The sequence below is a fragment of the Vitis riparia genome, chromosome 7 (genome assembly GCF_004353265.1).
Source record: "Vitis riparia cultivar Riparia Gloire de Montpellier isolate 1030 chromosome 7, EGFV_Vit.rip_1.0, whole genome shotgun sequence".
NCBI classification, from domain to species: domain Eukaryota; kingdom Viridiplantae; phylum Streptophyta; class Magnoliopsida; order Vitales; family Vitaceae; genus Vitis; species Vitis riparia.
In genome coordinates, this window is record NC_048437.1 from 11,871,666 (window position 1) to 11,893,229 (window position 21,564).

The 21,564-nt window shown below is 39.5% G+C and overlaps 1 protein-coding gene across 4 annotated transcripts in view; it reads left to right on the forward strand.

Moving 5' to 3' along the window:
• Positions 1-21,564, forward strand: part of LOC117917727 (glycine oxidase) — a 45,002-nt gene that overhangs the window by 13,948 nt on the left and 9,490 nt on the right. For all 4 annotated transcript variants that reach the window (XR_004651749.1, XR_004651750.1, XR_004651748.1 and 1 more), the window contains exons 3-8: positions 12,579-12,793; positions 12,905-12,975; positions 13,093-13,255; positions 13,978-14,161; positions 20,963-21,121; positions 21,264-21,352. Coding sequence is in view for 1 of the 4 variants with exons in the window: in XM_034834096.1 (XP_034689987.1) it covers positions 12,579-12,793; positions 12,905-12,975; positions 13,093-13,255; positions 13,978-14,161; positions 20,963-21,121; positions 21,264-21,352 (881 nt within the window). In the remaining 3 variants the exon portion in view is untranslated. The remainder of the gene's footprint in view (positions 1-12,578; positions 12,794-12,904; positions 12,976-13,092; positions 13,256-13,977; positions 14,162-20,962; positions 21,122-21,263; positions 21,353-21,564) is intronic.

Sequence of the window (21,564 nt, forward strand, 5' to 3'; positions counted from 1 at the left end):
TATTTAACAGCAATCATGTATACAATTGTGAGAGTAAAATTAATAGAATTTTTTTCATCTTTTCCTTAATTTGTTGGTTAATTGCTGATAAGAATATGAATAACTAAGGTAATAGAAGTATAAATAGCTTTCTGGCTTTATAAACAAGATCATCTTCCACTAGGAACAAATCTGTGATCATCTTTTCTATTCTAGTTATCATGTTCTCCCTTGCATCCATAGTAAAACTTTCAACAGGTTTTTTTGAAAATTTCCTAGATGGATTTAGAAGAAAGGATGTTTGTTTACAGCATACTTCACAAGCATGTTTAAGCAGCAGCAACAGTCTTTGCATCCTATTAATGGAAATGGTAAAATTGTCTTTTTGGTGCTTTAATTTTAGTTATTAGAGCTCATAGACTACAGTGTGCTAGTTATTGTAAACTTTGTTAATTGTATTTAGTTAGAATCATACTTTAAGATTGAAGCCTTTTGGTTGTCATGTTTTAACATCGTCTATTTATATTAAATGGAAGTAACTATTTTATTTATGTTTAACTAATAGCAAAACAATGTTAATATTTTTTTCGTTGTTCTTTAATTTATTCTTTTTTAATAGCCTGTTGATTCCTTCTTCTCTTCTTGTCAATTGCATCTAATCTATTCTTTTTTGATAGGTAAAATATCAATTATATTAGCAACACTTGAAGAGGAAAAAGTGTACATGATGTATACAAAGACGCCAAAAAGGGACTTTGGTGTGGCCTGTGGTGTGTTGCTGGGGATTTTAACTGGATTAAATGCCTTGAAGAGCGTAGCAGGGGAGGGAGTTTGAAGGTAGACATGAGAAGGTTCTCTGAGGTAATAGAAGACTTAGAGTTACAGGAATTGTTGTTGTTGGGGGGGCCTTTTACCTGGAGTGGAGGGGTGAACAATCAATCAATGTCAAGGTTGGATCATTTTTTAGTGAATGAGGGGTAGGACTGTCGGTTTAGCGGGTCGACATAGTGTGTCCTTCCTAGACCCGTGTTTGATCATTTCCCGATTCTTTTAGATGGAGGACATTTGAGAAGAGGCCCCTTCCCTTTTAGATTTGAGAATATGTGGTTAAAGGTGGAGGACTTTAAGGATTTTTTGAAGTCATGGCGGGAGGAGGACAACTTTAGTGGCCCTTCAAGTTTTATTTTGGCGGCAAAATTAAAGGCCTTGAAGTCTAAACTGAAGGAGTGGAACATAGATGTTTTTGGCAGGGTTGAAGCTAGGAAGGATTTGGCTCTGAATAAGGAAGACTATTGGGATGCTAAGAAAAAGACTCTCTTTGGAGGAGTTGGAAACTAGAAAAGAAGTGAGGGAAGATTATAAAAAATGGGTTTTGCTAGAAGAGATCTCTTAACGGCATAAATCTAAGGAAGTGTGGCTGAAAAAGGGTGACAGAAATATGAGATTCTTTCACAAGATGGCCAATGCACACAGAAGGAGGAATAATGTGGACAAAATTAAGATTAATGGTGTTTGGCTTTCGGAGGAGAATGAAATCAAGGAAGGGGTGGTTAGAGCCTTTCGGTCTTTACTATCTGATCCGGGGACTAGCGTCTTTCTTTTTCTAGGTTGCAGTTTGAGACTCTGGAGACTTTGGGATGCTCTAGCTTTAGAGGTGCCGTTCACGGAAGAGGAGGTGTTTGGTGCTCTATTGGGGTGTAGTGGGGACAAAGCTCTAAGGCCTGACGGTTTCTCTATGGCATTCTAGCAGTTTCCTTAAGACTATGTGAAGGATGATGTGATGAAATTTTTCTGGGAATTCTATGAACATGGTAACTTTGTCAAAAGCCTAAATGCAACCTTTCTAATTTTAATCCCAAAAAAAGCGGGTGCTAAAGATTTAAGGGATTTTAGGCCTATAAGTTTGATGGGGGGTCTATACAAGTGGCTGACCAAGGTTTTAGCCAATAGGCTAAGAAAGGTGGTTTCTAAGGCCCAAGGGGCTTTTGTGGAGGGAAGACAAATCCTAGATGCAGTGCTGATAGCTATTGAAGCCATTGATTCGATCTTGAAGAAAAATGAATATGGTATTTTGTGCAAACTTGACATAGAGAAGGCATATGACCATGTGGACTAATCATTTCTTCTCACAGTTATGCAGAAAATGGGTTTTAGGGAGAAATGGGTTGGGTGGATCAAGTGGTGCATTTCCATTGCAAGTTTCTCTGTGCTAGTTAATGGTACTTTTACGAGTTTCTTTCAAAGCTCCAAGGGTTTGAGGTAGGGGGATCCGCTTTCGCCTTATTTATTTGTGATTGCTATGGAGGTGTTTAGTTGTCTCCTTAAGAAGGCAGTGGATGGAGGTTTTTTATCGGGTTGTAGGGTGAAGGGTAGGAGTGAAGAGGGGGTTTAGATTTCCCATTTGTTGTTTGCTAACGATACCTTGGTGTTTTGCCAAGCTTCCTAAGATCAATTGACCTATCTTAGTTGGTTGCTTATGTGGTTTGAGACCGTGTTGGGGTTGAGAATAAACTTGGAAAAGAGCGGGTAGCCTTCCGTCCACTTATTTGGGCCTTCCTTTGGGTGCACCGTTTAAGTCAGTGACATGGAGTGGAAGAGTGGTTCCGTAGAAGGTTGGCTATGTGGAAGAGACAATACATATCCAAAGGAGAGAGGGCGACCCTAATTCGAAGCACGTTGTCGAATTTACCCATTTATTTTATGTCTTTGTTGCGCATGCCAAGCTCAGTTAGATAGAGACTAGAGCAAATTCAAAGGGATTTCCTTTGGGGAGGTGGAAATATGAAGCGAAAACCTCATTTAGTAATATGGGAGTTAGTGTGCTTAAGCAAGAAGAAAGGGGGTTTGGGGGTCAAATGTCTTTCCACTTTCAACAAGGCTCTTCTTTGTAAATGGAATTGACGTTTTGCAAATGAGAGAGAGGCTTTGTGGAATCAAGTGATTAGAGGGAAGTACGATGAAGAAAGAGGGGGATGGTGTTCACGGGAAGTGAGAGAGGCGTATGGTGTTGGGCTATGGAAAGGGATAAGGATGGACTGGGACTTTGTGGGTTCTAGGATTTCCTTCCTTGTAGGTAACGGGAGGAGGGTGAGATTTTGGAGGGATAGGTGGTGCGGGGATTCTCCTTTGTGTGTATCCTTCCCTTCCTTGTTTGCTTTAACTGATGATAAGGAAGTGTGAGTGGCAGATATTTGGGACCCCTTGGCCGATGGGGGTTGGGGGGGATGGAACCCTTGTTTCTCAAGAGCCTTTAATGATTGGGAGGTGGAGGAAGCGAAAAGCTTCTTGGAGCGGTTGCATGGGAAGAGAGTGTGCACGGAGATGTGGAAGACATGGTGTTTTGGACCAAAACAAAGAGTGGAAAGTTCTCGATCATATCCCTCTATTATGCTCTAGAGCCGGGTAACCCTTCTTTTTTTCCTTCAAGTTGCATTTGGAACATGTGGGTGCAGCTCAAGATTAGCTTCTTTGCTTGGGAGGCTACGTGGGGCAAAGCTTTAACCTTGGATTTAATTCAAAAAAGAGGGGGGGCCTTGGCAAATAGATGCTTTTTGTGCCATGAAAAGGAAAAAACTATAGACCATCTTCTTCTTCATTGTACAAAAACAAAGGTCTTATGAAATTTGCTCTTTACTTTGTTTGAGGTGTCATGGGTGTTGCCTTCCTCAGTTAGAGAGACTCTCCTTAGTTGACATGGTTCATTTGTGGGCAAAAAGCGCAAGAAGGTGTGGAGAGCAGCTCCTCTTTACATATTTTAGATGGTTTGAAAGGCGAGAAATAGATTGACCTTTTATGATGATGTGTTGTCAATCCAGAGACTCAAATACTTTTTTGTTTTTTCCTTTTGATCAGAGGCCAAGTTGTTTATAACTGATCACCCTCTAACTTTAGTCAGTTTTATTGATTGGTTGAGCTCTAGCTAAGGTTGTTTTTTGACCTAGCTGGGTGCTTGTTTATTTGTACTTTTTTGGCCGGTTTGGCAGTAGGTGTATAGGTATCGTATATATATTTTTTTGATAGGAAACGACAAAGGAATATATTGATAAAAAGGAAGTATAAGAAAAGGATGAGGAATCGTCTTACAGAGAAAAACAAAACTACAAGTAATCAAATGTAAGAAAATACAAAGAAAAAACAAGCGAACTCTCTAGTTAGACCAACCCATTAGGATTGCACACCGCTAACCAATCAAGTTGTAACACGTTAAAATGTATCCCCTTAAAAACCTTAGAACAAAAAGCCCAAAGAGAAGCTAGGAAACGAATAGAATCCCAAAGATACTCTGAATTCCTTACTTTATCCTAAAAAATCCTTGCATTTCTTTCCCGCCACACCACCCACATTAAAGCGATGCACGCGTCTTGCCATAAAACTATCACTCTCTTAGAAGATCCAAAACCATTAAAATTAGTAGATAACATGTCAGAAATGCTCCTTGGGGGAATCCAATCCGTCTTTGCTAATTGAAATAATCTGTGCTACAATCCCATCGTCAAAGAGCAATGGAGAAAAAGGTGATCTACTGTTTCTCCATGCTTCACGCACAACTTACAAATGTCGGGACTAAGTGCTTTGTAGGGTCTTCTCAACTATAGCAAGTCATTAGTATTGACCTTCTTGTGAGCCATCAACCAGACAAAGGACTTGACTTTGAAGGGGACTTGAGAATTTCAGAAGAACTTAGTAGGAAAACTGGAGGCGAATCAGAAAATTGAGATAAGGCAAGAAAGAAAGGTTTGACTGTGAAAAGTCCTGAAGGAGATAAAGACCAGGATCTCATATCTGGAACCGAAGGTGATATGTGTAGATGATCAAGAGACCGCATAAGGCCTTCTAAATCTACTATCTCAGAAGCTAAAAGATTTCGACGAAAGTTGAAGTTCCAAGAGAATGGGCGAGTAGATCCAAGAATTGAAGAAATAGGAGTATTTTTATTCATGACTACGCTAAGTAGTCTTGGATATTGGACCCCCAAAGGTTGGTCCCCCCACCACAAATCTTCCCAGAACTGAATTCTATCCCCATTTCCTACCACAAACCGAGTAAACTTGGAAAACTCTTGGGAGACTTGTGCAATGGCCTTCCGAGGACAACGATGTGACCATCTGACTATATTGTTGGCATCCCAACCATTGGAGTGTGATCCATAAATGCTTAAAATAACCTGATGCCACAGAGCTGAACCCTCCCTATGATATCTCCACAACCACTTCCTTAAGAGAGCGACATTCCTTACAGAAATCTTTCCAAATCCCAATCCCCCTTTCGTCTTCGGCTTATACACTACGTCCCAACTAACTAGACGATCTCTTTTGCCTTCCCTAACGCCTGACCATAAAAAATCTCTTTGCAATCTCTCAATTTTTATTGCCACTGAGACGAGAATCTTAAACAAGGAGAGAAAGTAACATGACATGTGGGTGAGACAAGATTGAATGAGAGTTATCCTGCCTCCAAAAGACAAATACACCTTTGGCCACCCATCTAATCTCCTTGATATCCTCTCAATCACGGGATTCCAAAAACCACACGCCTTAGGATTCCCTCCCAGAGGAAGACTAAGGTAAAGTATAGGCCACTCAGAAACCTTGCAGTCAAGCATCTCGGCCAACCTAGAAAGATGATTATGTTCAAGATTAATGCCGAAGATATTACTTTTTTCAAGGTTAACTTTCAACCCAGAAATATGCCCAAACACTAGCAAAACACTCCTAAGGGTCATCATATCCTCTTCTTTAGTACTAGAAAAGAAAATGGTATCATCTGCAAATTGTAAATGGGATACCCTTGTTCTATTCCTACCCACCCTGAAACCCTCCAAGACGTTTCTCTCCTCAGCTCTCAATAACATCCTACTCAATACATCTGCAACTATAGTGAACAAAAAAGGGGATAAAGGGTCACCTTGTCTTAAACCTCTAGAAGCCTTAACCCACCATTTCGCGTTACCGTTCACTAGAACTGCATAAGAAACCGAGGACAAACAGCCTTTCATCCATTTCCTCCATCTAGGACTAAACCCCTTCATCTCCAACACATGATCCAAAAAACCCCAACTCACATGGTCATAGGCCTTTTCAAAGTCAATTTTGAAGACAACTCCTTCCTCCCCTGATCGTCTTTTCTCATCCACTAGTTCATTGGCTATGAGAACTGCATCCAAAATTTGTCTCCCTTGAACAAAAGCTCCTTGAGTAGAATGGATGGTTTCGTGAAGTACCCCTCTTAGACGCCCTGCTAACACTTTGGCTATTATCTTGTAAAGACTAGTGATCAAGCTAATAGGTCTATAGTTTGAGATTCTCTTTGACATGCTTTTTTTGGGTAACAGAACTATAAAGGAAGCGTTAGTGCTTTGATTGATAATCCCGCTCTTGTGAAACTCTACAAACACTCTCACTAGATCCTTCTTTATCACTTCCCAACAGTCTTGAAACACTGCAATGGTAAAGCCATCCGGCCCCGGGGCCTTATCCCTATCCAACTGAAAAATGGCCTTAGAAATCTTCTTCAGTAAAGGGGGATTCCAACCTAGATGCACTCTCACCAGATATAGGGGACCAATCTAAGCCTTCCACTCTCCAAGACTCTCCAGGAGGAGTCGCGTAGAGCTTTTCAAAATACCTTAATATCTCCTCTTTGATGCTCTCTGAATTATTCAACATTAGGCCACTTTCATTCTCTAACTCCTTGATAAATTTCCTATTTCGCTTGCCATTAGCCACTTTATGAAATTTTTTTGAGTTACAATCCCCTTCCTTAACCCATTTCACCCTAGCTTTTTGTCTTCAATGAATTTCTTCTCTCAAAATCAACTCCTCTAGCTCCCCTTTTCTTAAAGCTCTCTGGACTAAAAGTTCAAGGGATAGACCCCCTTCTTGCTCCAAGGTATCAAAGTTAGCTAAATCAGACAAGATGTTTTTTTTCCTTTTACTTAGCTCTCCAAAAGAAGCCTTATTCCACTCTTTCAAATTGGCTTTAACGAACTGTAATTTCCTCATGAACTTGTGCCCTTCCCACCCATTTCCTTGAAACTCTCTCCACCAACTTCCAAAGCTCTCCTTAAAACTAGGATGTTGCAACCACATATTCTCAAACCTGAACGGCGTTGGGCCCCACTTGAACGGATTGGTTTCCAAGACTATTGGCCAATGATCCGATGTCCATCTTGGAAGAACTTCTTGAAGACTTTGAGGAAATAATTGTTCCCACTCATTTGAGTACAGGAAACGATTTAATCTCTTGCATACAGGATGCTCTTGCATGTTTGACCAAGTGAATGGTGCGTTCCTTAAAGGTGAATCTATCAATTCACAATCTCTTATGAAATCATCAAAGTCCTTCATGCTTGGGGTTAATCTAGAACCTCCCAATTTTTCTGATCTTCTCTTTATGACATTACAATCGCCACCTACACACCAATGCGGAGAAGAAAGCCCAAAAATGTCTGAAAGCTCCACCCAAAAATCCTTCCTAAGAGCTGAGTTGTTTGGGCCATAAATTGCAGATAGTCATTATGATTCGCATCCATCCAATGCGAACTTGATTGAGACAGAAAAGGAACCTAATACTACCTCCTTCCTATGCAATTTTTTAGAGTCCCAGATGATCAAAATCCCACCTGAAGCCCCACTCGCCGGAAGGGCTGCCCAATCCTTATTTCTGGCTGTCCAAACACTACCCACGAACCTTCTATCACACTCCGCCTTTTTTGTTTCCTGAATCATCACTACATCCGGCTTTTCTGATCTCAGAAAATCTTTTACCACCCTTCTCTTTTTCTTTGAACCCAAACCCCTAGTATTCCAACTGATTATCTTCACGTGTAAAACTCATTGAGCCTGAACTCCAAACCAAATCCAACAGGTCTCACAAACCTGTGGAGCATCTGCTCTTTCTCCTGGAGTATACCTTAATATCCAGAGACTTTAAAACCTCACGCACTTTTGCCATTTTCCTAGGGGACGGTCCTTCTATTTGGAACTCACCCGAAGGAGAGCCCGCATTAACTCCCTGGTTAACTATAACCATGTTGGAGTCCTTAATAGGTGAAATTGGTTTAGGCGAAAGAGGGTTGACATTCTCGAACATTTGGTATGGAAAAGCAGGTTGGATCATCTCTATTTCTAAAGTAGGGATATCAACAGAAGTTTGACCTTCATAAGCAACGTTGTCTTTTTTGAAAAAAAAAAATTAGAATTTACTCGATTTTCCATAGGAACCTGAGATTGAAAGGCTGAACCAGGAAGAATGATTTTCCACAACCATCAATCCACAATTCCCCAAAAAGCTAGGCCCTTTACCTCTGGTTTCTGGTGAAAAAGGCAGAACCATGACTGTTGAGCCACAAGGATCGGACCCCACTCGGCCCGAAAATTCTTCCATGTCTTCATCAGAGGAAAAATTGTTCAGATCCGCCTCGTTTCTCGACGACAAACCCCTTCCCCTAAACTCTTCTTACGAAACCTTGGAAATCGACAAGAAAAGAGAGGACTTGCACTAAATCCTCTTTTCACCTGAAAATCAACCCCTGAAGCTTCTTCCTTTGGGTCCTCTTCGCTGTCAGCTTGGTTCTTTCCGCGCAATATGGGCTCGCTGCAACACCGGATTCCCTGTCAGCGCTCAGAGCTTGGGGGAAAGAGGGTTGACCACAACTTCTTTGAACCGAACAACCCCTTTTTCATTGCGGAACTACTTGACTGAACCTCAAGGAGTCTAGGAGCTGTTTTCCCCTTTCCGGCTGTAGAAGGGTCTTCTTCCTTACTTAACGACACCGTCGTCTCCACTTTATTATTTTCTTCTGGGCTTAGGCCCAATTCTGGCGGGCCTTTGGACTTGCAGCCCATTATATAAACTTTTGGACCAGTCTTAGACAGTGACTGGGCTTTCCTCTCATAGGCCCAACAACCCACATCGGCGATGGCCTCGTCTCCTCCGGCCCTATCTTCTACCGCTTCTTCAATCCCGTCCAGCCCATCGATCGTCTTATTTGAATTCAAACAAGATAGCGATGGAAGCTGGCAGCCTTTGCCACGTGTTCCCGTTGAGAGAAGCACAGGTTTGCCCCTTTCTCCTCTCTTCCTCAGTCTGCTGTCTTCCCTGACACGGTATCTTCCCCTCGTCGTTGATCTGCCTCTCTCCCCTCGTCTTCCTCCACCTGTCCCCGAGTGAGATGCGACAGCCTCCCGAGTCGGCTCACCCTTTTCACTACCTCTCCAGCCTTCTTCATCTCCGACCACTATGACGACAACTGTAAACACCCAATCCCCGTCAGTCATCTTTAACAAAGCTGGAAGGACTGCCCTATCCTTCATTGCGATTTTTAACCTCGCCCTGCTAAGATCGAACAACTTCAACGTTCGCCAATCAATTTCAGTTACCGTCCCCCATTGCTCCACAATTTTCTTCAGATGTACCTCAGACCATAGATGAAATGGCAACCCCAGTAATTCGATCCAGCCTCCTATGAACTTCCCAACTATTTCCGAATTTTCCTTCGGCGACCACCTTCGCAACTGGATTATATTCCTTTCCTCAACCCTTAAATTCCTCATATCATGGAGAAAGATAGCTTCCTCAGTTGTTTCAACGAAAAATACACCTTTTCCACCTGAAATGGGTACAATCGTTACAACGCCTTTCTTCCCTAAGCTTCTCGCCACCGATCTTCCAACCTCAGCCCAATTCGCACTGTCATCATTGCTTTCACATACCACGGCTCGCGCCCACCTCCCAACTGGAACTAGACCACCTCCTCTTGGTCCTTCACCACTGACTGCCTTCGCGTAGGACCGGTGCAGAGAGCCCACGTGATTGTGAGAACAACTTTGCCCTCTAAATTTCCTTCCTTTTTCGACTGCATTCGAAGAGGGGACCACCAACATTGAAGACAACGCATTTTTGATATTCTCCTAACCTCTACCCTTGTTGTCCTCTGGAATAATCAGAACAGAAGATTTTCTATTGGTAACAAACTCCGAGATCCTTATGAACCTTTCATGGTTGTTGAAGCCAACTTCCATCAGATGGACCCTGCTTTTTCCCCTGAATTTTCTGTTGAAACCTAGGTGGCTCTTCATTTCGATGGCTTTCGTCAGATATTCAATCATCCACCCGACTGCATCCTTTTCAAAACCTAATACAAAAACAGAGCCTCTACTTAGCTCTGTAATCGAGCACCACTCTCCTCCGTGCTCGCCTTCCAACCTAACCAAGAAGGTCTTCCTCTCCACCAAGACCTTCAACGTCTTCCTCCCCACCATCCTTTTTAAAGAACTCAGTGTTATGCTGGTGACATTGGCAGAGAAATGGCTGAATGGTATTCAAAGCAGCAGTGTTATATTATTAGGTATCGTATATACATAGAGATGCCAAAAAGGCCAAAACAAGATGATGGGAACACAAAAAATAGCAACCATGCTTTACTTAGGGCCTAGCCACTCCACAAGGTCCAAGATGGACAAGGAGCAGTCTCCTATAGACACCCTAACCCAATCCAACAAGAAGACATGAAAGACTATTTAATAGCTTGGTGGCCATCCTCAATATTCTTGAAAGCTTTGCTATTTCTCTCCCTCCATGGTATCCACAACAAGCATAAAGGAGCAGCTTTTCAAGCCCTTTTTTCTCTTCTTTTTGATGAAAGACCCAAAACAGGTCAAAAAGGCACCACTCTCTGTAGAATTCATCACCCATTGAATGCCAAAAAAGGGCATAGATCAGCTGCCACAATATAGCTGTTTTCGAGTAGTGGGGGAGGATGTGGTCAGTTGTTTATTATTCTTTGCATGTGTAGTATCCATTTGGGATCCTCCAACCCTTATTTTTGAGCTTATCCAAAATAAGAATCCCTATCCCATGTTGCTTCTCATGCAAAAAAAAAAAAAAAAAAAAAAAAAGCTAATCCTTGATGGTGTCCAAGAATTCCACACAGAGCCAAAAGAAAATGCCTCCACCCTTCCATTTGACAAAGAGGAGTAGAAAGGCTTAATTGAAAAAATGCCACTCTTTGAAGTCAACCAAACCAGTTTATTTTCCGTGTCCTTCCTAATGGTCTGCTTGTACAGTCTCTTAAAGAAGGCTTCCACCTCCTCTAATTCATAATCATAAAAATTGTTATAAACCTGACCTTCCAACTGCCCCCCCTTCCACACCTTAGCAACCCATGCATCCTTAAGAGGATGCTATTGAGAAGAGCTTCAGAAATAACTCCTTAATGGAAATGTCACCACACCATTTATCCTTTCAAAATTTCACCTTATTCTCACTACCTAACCTGAAACCACTTCTACCCTTGAAAACTTCTCACTTACTCCTAATTGCCTTCCATACTCCAACTCCTTAGTATTCCCTCGCTCCTCTAGAGCACCAACCTCCCTCTTCCACCCCATTCTTTCCAATTATCACCCGTTTCCAAGGAAAATTACTTTCATTCACAAATTTCCATCACCATTTTCCAAGAAAAGGCTTGTTTAGAGTGGATAGGTTTCTAATACCCGAACTCTAACTTCTCTTATCCATGCAAAATGCAAATGATTAACCAATTCACTAGATGCGACTTTCTCTCCAAGGCACCTCCCCCCTAAAAGAAATCCCTTTGGATCTTTTCTAGTCTAGTGTCTCTTTCTTGGGATGGCAAAAGGAGACATGATAAGAGCTGAAATAACCAAATGGCGAAAAGTTGAGAGCTGAAATCTACTACCAATTGCATTTGACATAAATTGCTTGGTGATGCTATGGATCAAAGCTGGTGTGGCTTACACCGATTTATTAAATTGCTTTGTAGTCATATTTGTTAGATGAAATATAGATTTATGGATGGAAAACCACTCACTCTGAGGTTCTAAGCACACCTCCAAACCAAACTATCCTCAAACCCACACACATGACTCCCTAAATGAGCTGCAGAAACAGCTAAACGGTCTGCAACTCCAAATCGTGAAACTCTTTGCCTTCTCCTATATAAAATGGCCATGGCATTTCTATGAGTAGAAATAGTGAACAAAAAAGTGACCTTTGTGCAAGGTCATGGAGGAGCCAACCAACCATATTTACTTCACTATAGAAAGACCTAGAACCTGTGGCATCTGTTTTCTTTTTGATATTGTATTCTTGATGTCAGGTAAGGATTTATTGCTTGGTTGGCATTACTGCTTTGTGGTAACGAAGCTTACTAAGGCATAGAGGATTACTCCTTTGTAGTTGTTCTGATGCCTGTGGAAATAATGAAGCAACAGGATTTTTCATTGTGTTAAGTGTCTTGATAAGGCTTCAAAGAGTCTTTCCTAAAGACTTTGTATTTCAGAGGTGGAATACATTTCTTTTCCAGAATTCATTTAATGTTTGGCAAGAGTGCAGGCTGATTAGGTGCTTTTGTCATTTGCTTTTGCTACTGATGTCCGGCGATCATTGTATTCCTCCTGGATGCTTCAGTTGCATCCCCACTTTTGTTAGGTGCCTGTTGATATATATCTCCAATTTGCCTAATTCACCAAAAAAAGAAAAAAGGTCTTGATTGCTGTGTAATGATTAGTGTGTTTCTTGTATTCCATTCTGATGGAAGATTGACACAAATTATTTTGTGGTATTCTCATTTACAGGAAGTTTGTTAATTGGGAGAACCCTTAAAGAGTCTGACATGTTAAAAAGAAGGGTGAATCAACTTGTTGAAGCTGGTTTGAGTGCAGAATATTTGTGTGGCAGCGATCTGCTATTAAAGGAACCGGCAGTTATGGTTGAGAAAGAAGGTGGGGCCGCTTTTCTTCCTGATGACTGCCAATTGGATGCTCGCCGTACTGTTGCATTTATTAGAAAGGTTCCTTCAACGTTTTCTCTGTTGGCAACTACCTTGTTTGCTTGTACTTCAATCAAGTCTGATTATGTGCCATTCATTTATAGTTAATCAATGTAATTATGGCTTTTGTAGGCTAATGAGGTTTTTGCATCGGAAGGCAGATATGCAGAGTTCTTTAATGATCCAGCTACTTTGTTGTTAAGGTTTGTTGTGATCCTTATTGTGCCATGCTGAAAGTAATGCTAAAACTATGGGATTCAAATGGAATTTTATGTACTAGTGATATAGATTAGTAACTTGTGCAATCCTTATATATTCAGATCTGGTAATACTGGGGAGATTGAAGCTGTTCAAACTTCCAAGAATATCTTGTACCGTAAGAAGGCCATTATTGTGGCAGCTGGCTGTTGGAGTGGGTCTTTAATACATGATTTGCTTAGAAATTCAGACATTGTGTTGGATGTCCCTGTAAAGCCCCGGAAGGTTAGAATCTAGAATGTGAATCACTTATTTGTGTGTAGTAAGTTTTTTAGTTGGTTGTGGTAAATGTATCCTCTTCAAGGTTTCAAGATTTCAATGGCTAATTGGAGTATCTACACCCCATGACCTTAGTTTTACCTTGAGGCATGGTTTAAATTTTGAAACATGTTGGTCAGAGGGACTTAAGAGTCCATTTAGGAGTGATTCTTGGAAGGTTAAAAGCACATTCTAATTTAAGTGTTTTTAATAGAAGTGCTATAGACTAAAAATACTTTTATGAGAATGACTCCCAAAACATTTTGGTGTGTTTAATCCCATCAATAGAATGAGGACCTTGTTTGAAATTCCTTAATTTTAGTCAAAATGTAATGCTTATTCTTTTATTGCTTTTTCCTCTGTGTCAAAGTGGACCTTAAGAACAGAATAACTTTAATTGCTTTAAGATGATCTTTTAAACCACTCTCTTCTAGACTATTTTCTAACACCCTTTGTGATTTTGCTTCACATTTGTTGCTATAAATTGCAATCTTGTGGAAAATACATTACATGTTCTACATTACCACATCTCCTGGGGAAAATTTTCAGAAGGAATATGTTGGATTTTGTTTTTTTTTTTTTCTTAGTCCTATGGTACATTTTTAATGAAATTTTCCTTTACAATGAGCTCCTTAGATGACCTCAAGTTTTACATATGCAAGACCTAACTTGCATGATCTGAATGACAGGGTCACCTGCTTGTGCTAGAGAATTTCAATTTCCTCCAACTGAAACATGGTCTGATGGAGGTGGGATATGCTAACCATGAAGTTACAGCTCAGCATACCACCAGTTCAGCATCAGGAGATCAAGGGCAAGCCTTGTCTATTTCAATGACAGCCACCATGGACACAATGGGAAACCTTGTTCTGGGTCAGTTTTCATTCCCTCTATTCTGATTTCCCTATATTCCCATTTAAATTGTATATTTTTTAGTTCACTGTTCTCTGTTATTAATTATTTAATTTTTTGCAATTATCAGATAGAAGAATTATTTTTCTTTCTATTTTTCTTTCTTTCTTTTTTTATTTTAGATAAGAAACATAAACTTCTAGTGGTAATGAAATATGGTATGAGGAAAGATGACATGTCCTACCAAACAGCAAGGATTATGAAAGAGGAGGCAGGATTAAAACATTAACAGGGGAATCCTTTGAGAAAAACCACCTTGGGTGGGAGTGGGGCCAAAATAGATCCTCAAGACATTCTCTTGCCAGTGCCATTTGGTTGGAAGATCCTAGTGAAGGAATAAACCAAAACTCTAAAAGACCAAGAATTTTCAAATCCAACCATCCCATCTTCAAGGCTCTTCCCTGCCCTGAGAAACATAAGATATCAAAATTGCTGAACAACCTTCCACCAAAAGATCATTAATGTCCAAAAATCACTTCCTCTCAACCTTTTAAAATCTCAAATCAGTGGCTAAATGAAAACTAACTGGTCTATCATAAACTCTGATCATGATGCTACACTGATCGCCAATGACAGTACCTATCCCCATTTGTCTTGGATTCCCAAGCACCCACAAAAAATTAAGCTTAAAGCAACCTGAGGAAGGGGGAAGAAGGGAGCAGAGATCCTGCTACCCTGTGCACTTCCCTCCAATCCAACATCATCAAACTCATGGGAGTGCACTGAAATCCTATTGCACCTATGGAGTGTTGCTCTTGTCCTAAAAAATTATGGTGTTTCTCTTTGGCTAGATCACACAAATGATTGCAACCATCTCCCCCTACCAGAGAACTCTGTCCCTAGGGTTTTTTGCTAGACCATTAAAGGAAATGATCAATTGAATTTGCAACATTGCTAGGGAATGAAATGAACCTCTGAAATAAACCATGTCTTAATCCCAAAGAAACAGGATGGAAAAAGGGCTATACAGCCTCTTTATTTGTAATGTCCTGGTCTGGTGTTAGTGTTGGCCTTTTTATTGGCTGCTAACCCAGCAAAAGCTTTGACATGAGCTAGAAGAGAGACCAATCCCTTCTATTTTTGGTCTTGGAACCCTGGAAGTCAATCCCCTTTCCAATGGACATTATTTGGAATCCATGGGTCTCATCCAAACTGGGCTTTTTTGCTTGGAAAGCCAGTTGGAGGAAAGTTCTGACATCTGATTAGCGTTAGAATAGAGTTGTGGACATTAATGAATAGATGTTTCCTTTGTAAACTTGAGAAGAAATCTATTGATCATATTCTATTTCATTGTATTAAGACAACGATTCTATGGCATCTTCTGTTCTCCTTATTTGGTGTAGTTTGGGTGATCTTTCTTGAATGAAAGAAACTCTATTAAGTTAGTATAGTTCCTTTGTGGGGAGGAAAAGAAAGAAAGTGTGGAGAGCCACTCCTCTCTGCATTTTTTTGGATAATTTGATGGAAACAAAATTGAAGAGCATCAAAAACGAGGAAAAGACTGACCAAATGTTAAAACTTTCATTCCTTACAAATCTTTCAGCTTGGATTAGCATGCCCATAAGAGAAGGCTCGATGCCTTTGTTTGATTTTGTAGATTAGGTAGGGTCTCTTTGAGTGTTAGGGTGGTTTAAAAAAAACATTAGAGTGCCAGATGAAATCAGCTGAGGCAATATAACCAGATGAGCCCTTAGACAAGGCAAGAAAAATGGACATTGAGGGGAACAAACTGAAGGAGAGTAGGCCTAAATCCTCAAATTAGGAGATGAAGGTGCATAATTGTATAAAACAATTCAAGGGATGCATACGGGAGTAGAGATTAACCATTTCCTTGCCTTTCTGGGTCTGCCAAAAATCAGAATTCCTAGACCACTATAGAGTTTAGGAGTTTTCTAGAAAGAGGCTGATCTCACCAGCATAAATTCTCCTAAACCTTGAGTTTTGAACCATAATTGACTGAGAAGTGGGCAAAGTGAATAACAGAAGCCTTGGAGATAGGTTTCCATGGTCATCAGTGTGACCACCTAATTACCATGTTGTGTCCAATTAGATGTTTCTAACTATTGGTTGGAAAAATCAATCCATTCACTTAATCAGAAAATAATACACATATGTATAATAACGTCTGATAGTAACGCCTAATTTACAGTTGTCCTAATCGCTAATTTACAACCATCCCAATTAATAGTTAACTATAATAGTTGTCCTTATCTGTAGTTGACTAATTTTACTGGCTAATATTAACAGCTAATATACACCCAAAATTGTTCATTTAGAGTTAATTAGGACTAAGATTAAGAGATTTTGTTGATTTCACACACTCCCCCTCATGCTAGTTCAACGATATTCTTTATTCCCAACTTGCATGTCATTGAGTTGAAGCTTGAATTAGGCATGCCTTTTAATGAATATATTAGTCAGCTATAGTTTATATAAAACAAAAGTAGTGCAAATGAGACCCTATCAATCTTTTCTTTAATGAAGTGTCAATCTACTTCGTTGTGTTTAGTTTGGTCATGCTAAATTGGGTTATGTACGATGCTTCTTATTGCTTTATTATCACAATATAGCCTCATAGGTTTTTCAACTTCTGATTGTAATTTCTTTTAATAGAGATTTGATCCACCTGAGTTCACAAATACTAGGGCCATAGCTCAGTATTTAACCTTAACACTTGATCTAGTAGTCAATGGTTGTTTTTTACTCCTCCAAGTCACTAAATTGCCCCTTACAAATGTGTGATACCCTGTAGGACATCTCTTGTTGGTTATAGATCCAATATAGTCCACATTATGTAAGCCTCTATTTGCATGTGACTATTTTTAGAGAATAACAATCTCATGTCTGGAGTGGTCTTTTGATATCTTAACCCTCATTGCAGTTTCCAAGTGATCTTCTAAGGAAGTGTGCGTGCAGTGACTCACAAACTTATAACATATGTAATGTTTGGCCTTGTATGAGACAGATATATCAACTTGCCAACAAGCCTTTTGATATGTTCTTTTATCAATTGGTACTCTGTCCAAGTTTGCACCTTAACATTCTAGTTTCTTTTAGAAGATCAAGAATGTACTTTCTTTGAGACATATATTCCCCTTTTAACTGTGCAACTACAACATTAAGGAAATATTAACAAGAAATTAAATTTCATGTCATAAGAGTTGAGTCTTTGGGTCTGTTCTTCCCTTTTCATTTTCTCTAAAATTTGGCCATTCTTCCCTAGATTTTCCCTTGTGCTTCATAGGTTTTTGTGAGGACTTTGGTAGTCTTGGCCCTTGGGGGAGCTTAAGCTTAGGAATGTGGTTAAAAAGGATGAGAGGGAGGTAAGAGTTGGTTTGTAGTGGGATCCAAATCCTTTGAAATCTCAATGGAGGAGGCTGGAGGGAAACTAATAGGAAAAGCCTTGGAGAGAAGCAAAAGTTTTTCTTTGTGGATAAGGTTTGGGGAGCTATTCGTCTATTGGAAGGTGTGGAAGCTTGTTGCAAGGATAAAGATGGGAAGCGGCATAGCAAAGTTTGGGTTGAAAATGGTAGAGTTCAAGTTGGAGCGAGAAGGAGGTGTATTATCTATTTGGTTAGTTCGGTGGAGGCTAAGAGATTTTCTTGGTTTTTCCTTGAAGGAAGGGGTCTACTTGGGGGTGGTCTAGTTTGGCTGAGAAGCTTTATTGTCTAAGTGTAGTTTCTTCTTGAGAGGTAAGGATGCTCCCAATCTTAGTGACCTCAAGGCAAGTGGAGAAAGGGGGCAATTTAATGGAGGTGGGAAAAGGTTGTATGCAAACTCTATATGGAAAGTTCATGGTAGGATAGGTGAAGCTGTTTGGATTCAGGTTGGGATTGATGAGGTTCAAAGTAGGAAGGAACAATTGAGGTGTTGTTTGGTTGGGAGATGGGGTGAGTGTTCAGATCTAGGTCTAGAGTTATGTTTGTTGAATAGGTGGGTGACCCTTAATTGGCCTCTGAGTGGGGGAGTGAAGATTTCCTTGTTATGAGGTGCCCTTATTTTGTTTGACTTTGAGGAAAACTTTGATGTTGAGAGGGTGCTCTTAAGGGGCTTAAGAAGGTATAAGGAAAAGGTGTTGCATCTGGATAGGTGGCGGATGTGTGGAATCAATCCAATGAAAGGGGTATTTGAACTCTTAGCTTTTCTAAGGATCTAAACGATTAGGAAATTAAGATTGTGGAGCATTTCTTTTCGAGGCTTCAAGAAAAGGTGATGATTAGGGGAGAAGAAGATAAGGTGATTTGGTTGGAGACAAAGAGCGGAAATTTCATCGTCAAGGTATGTGTGTGTTATCTTCCTCTAAAAGGGAGACCTTGTTAGGATGGCGTGACTCCTTTGTTGGGAGGAAACAAAAAAAGGTGTAGGGAGTAACTCCTTTGTACCTCTTTTGGACAATTTGGAAGGAGAGAAATAGAAGATCATTTGAAACGAGGAGCTTTTTGACCAAAGACTGAAAAACTTGTTTCTTTGTAACTTGTTGTCTTGGACATATTTGTATGTAATTGACGGCCCAATGTCCTTATTAGACTCTATAGTGGTTGTAAGGGCTCTACGGGTGTATCTAATTGCGCAAAAGAACAAGAAGTGGAAGTAGGAGTAATCTCTAATTTTCCCATGATCTTATATAGCAGATCAATCTGTTCCTTCGTAAAAGGCAGATTTTCATCACTTGAAGTGGGTCTATTAGCAGCAGAGGTTAGACTTGGTACTGTCTCAGCTTGGGAAGTCTTGTTCCCTTGTTGTGGCCTTTTATTCACTTTCCAGCATGCCTCTCTGGTGTGTTTGAGTCTTTTGCAATTGTTGCACCATCTCAGATCTTTCTCCCCTCCCTTGTTTGTGTTTAGATTGTTCTCCACAGCCACATTGACAGCAGAATTATCATGAGATGATGTTTTCATCATAATACCAATTCTAGATTCTTCACTACATATGTGGGAATTTCCAAGGATTTGACTCTTGATCTAACTTTGGATTCAAGCCAGTAAGGAATTCGAAGATCCTCCGTCTTTCAAATAAATTGGCAAGCTTTGCAGCATCCTTTGGTGATTCCGTTTTAATATGTTGATAGATGTCCATCTCGTGCCATAACACCTTCAATGTATTATAGTAGGCTGTGATGGTCAATTCTCCTTGTTTGGTTCCATGAATCTTGTTCTTCAACCCAAAAACTTGAGCAACATCTCCCTTCTTTGAATAGTTATGTGTAACAGCATCCCAAGTCTCCTTTTCTGTATATTCTATCGATTTCTTGCACTAATGATGCCATGCTATAAGAAGTTACTTTCTCCTGGAACCTCCACAAACATTTAGCAAAGGAGGCTCTATTTCAAGCAGAGATCCCCTTGAGATCCTAGCCCCTTTAATTCTTGGATCTGCATACCTGCATCCTGCTCACTAAATCTTCTCTTCCTGTCTCAATTTGAAATCATTCTGGATGTTCTCAATCCTAGATGCTATCTTGATATATATATATATATATATTTGTTTTGCTTGCCTATATGTCTGATTGGGATGAATCCTTCAAGATCTACTCAAGAAAAGGAAGAAAAGAAAAATTTTGCCGATTTTAGGTTCTTTTGAGTCATAATTATTAAGTAGTTGGTTGTTTGAATCCCATTTAGAATTTGAGATCTTTTTTCATTGGAAATTTCTCCTTAAAAAAAATTTCTATATTTTAAAAATTTTTATTTTCTGAAATTCTCTTTTTCTAAAATTTTCATGTGTGTCCCTTTTAGATTCTAGAAAGTCTTCATTATTAGAAACTCTTATTAAAGTAAGTTTCTATAAAGTTTAAAATTTTTTAATTCTAAAAAGAAAGTTTTTAGTTTCTTTTTTATTTCATTATTTGGAAGATTTTGGAGTTTTAGAAAAGGATTAAGAGTCCTAATAAGTTACTATATAAGTTAAGTTTCTTTTTTTCTTTTTTTTAATGGTTTTATTAAGTTTTTCGGGTTTTCTGAAAGCCTATAAGTTAAGATAATTTGCTGTAAAATGAGATTGGTGATGGTGATGAACAATACCATTTTTTCTGCCCATAATTTGAGACTCTTTGTTTTTCTTGTGGGTGAAACTTGTAGAAGGCTTTAGTGACACTCTTAGATTTCCTATCTTTTCTTCATCTTTTTGCTTCTCTCACTTTTATTTTCTTTTACATGCTGCCATAGTTTTTAGTTCCTCATTCCTCTCCTTAAACCTAAACTAGTGAAGTCCTATCCTACCTATTTGATTGTGGAGAATCATTCTAGGTTTGTCCTACATCAAAATCTTTTGCTTTTAGTTTCCTAATGTAGACTATTTTTTGGTATCTGAATCAAACCAGAAACCAAAAAAAAGGGTCTCCCCTGTTTTTCATGCACAGAAATCTAGAATCTACTCCCTGGTTCCAGAAAGGGACTTTTGAGTTTCCTAGCAGATCAGTATGTTGGTAACTTAATTGAAGTAACATTTACCTAAGCCATTTTCACAGATTCTTTTCTATTTTTTATTTTTTATTTTTTATTCTTTCAATAAAAACTGTTCGCCTTTTTCCAATCTTCCAAATCAATGTGGTTACATATTTTATCTAATTTTGAGTTATTCTATTCTCTTAACTGCTCCCAGATTTCTCGCTAGATGATGATTCAACTAGTAAGCATTTAATGCACTTAAATTGGGTGACAGTGTGGTTCCTGATCATGCCTATCATTAATATGTCTCTTAATAGATTATGTTTGTTAACCAATAACAAGCTTGTTTTTCCTTCCATCTATTCTATCTTTTCAGGGAGCAGCCGCCAGTTTTCTGGATTTGATACAAATGTAGATGAGTACATACTTGATCATATATGGGAACGGGCTAGGGTGTTCTTCCCCTCTTTAAAAGAGCTGCCTCTGAATGATTTCACTAGAAGCAGAGAAGTGAGAGTAGGATTACGCCCTTACAGTGAGTCTCAATATCCTTTAGATCTTGTAAAACAAAGTTTTGCCTGACTTGTTGGATTGTGAGAGATTTTAATTGCACTAATATTGAAAATTTGACTCATCAGCTAGGAAAACTGATTAAATCATATATGTTATCTGCTCAGTGCCTGATGGCAAACCATTGATTGGACCTGTTCCTGGCTTCTCAAATCTATTCCTTGCTACTGGACATGAAGGAGGGGGACTTTCAATGGTAACTGTACTACTCTCATATTCTTTATATGCTTAGGGAACAAGACAACAATAAAAATCTAAGATTAATTTACCTCATCACCTTATGTGTTTTATTTGTCTGTGTTATTGCTGTCTTAAACTAATGTGCAGAATGATTGATCTTGTCATATTATGGGACTTTATCTGGATCTGGCTAATGGCATAATAATTGCTAATTATGTTATCTGTTTG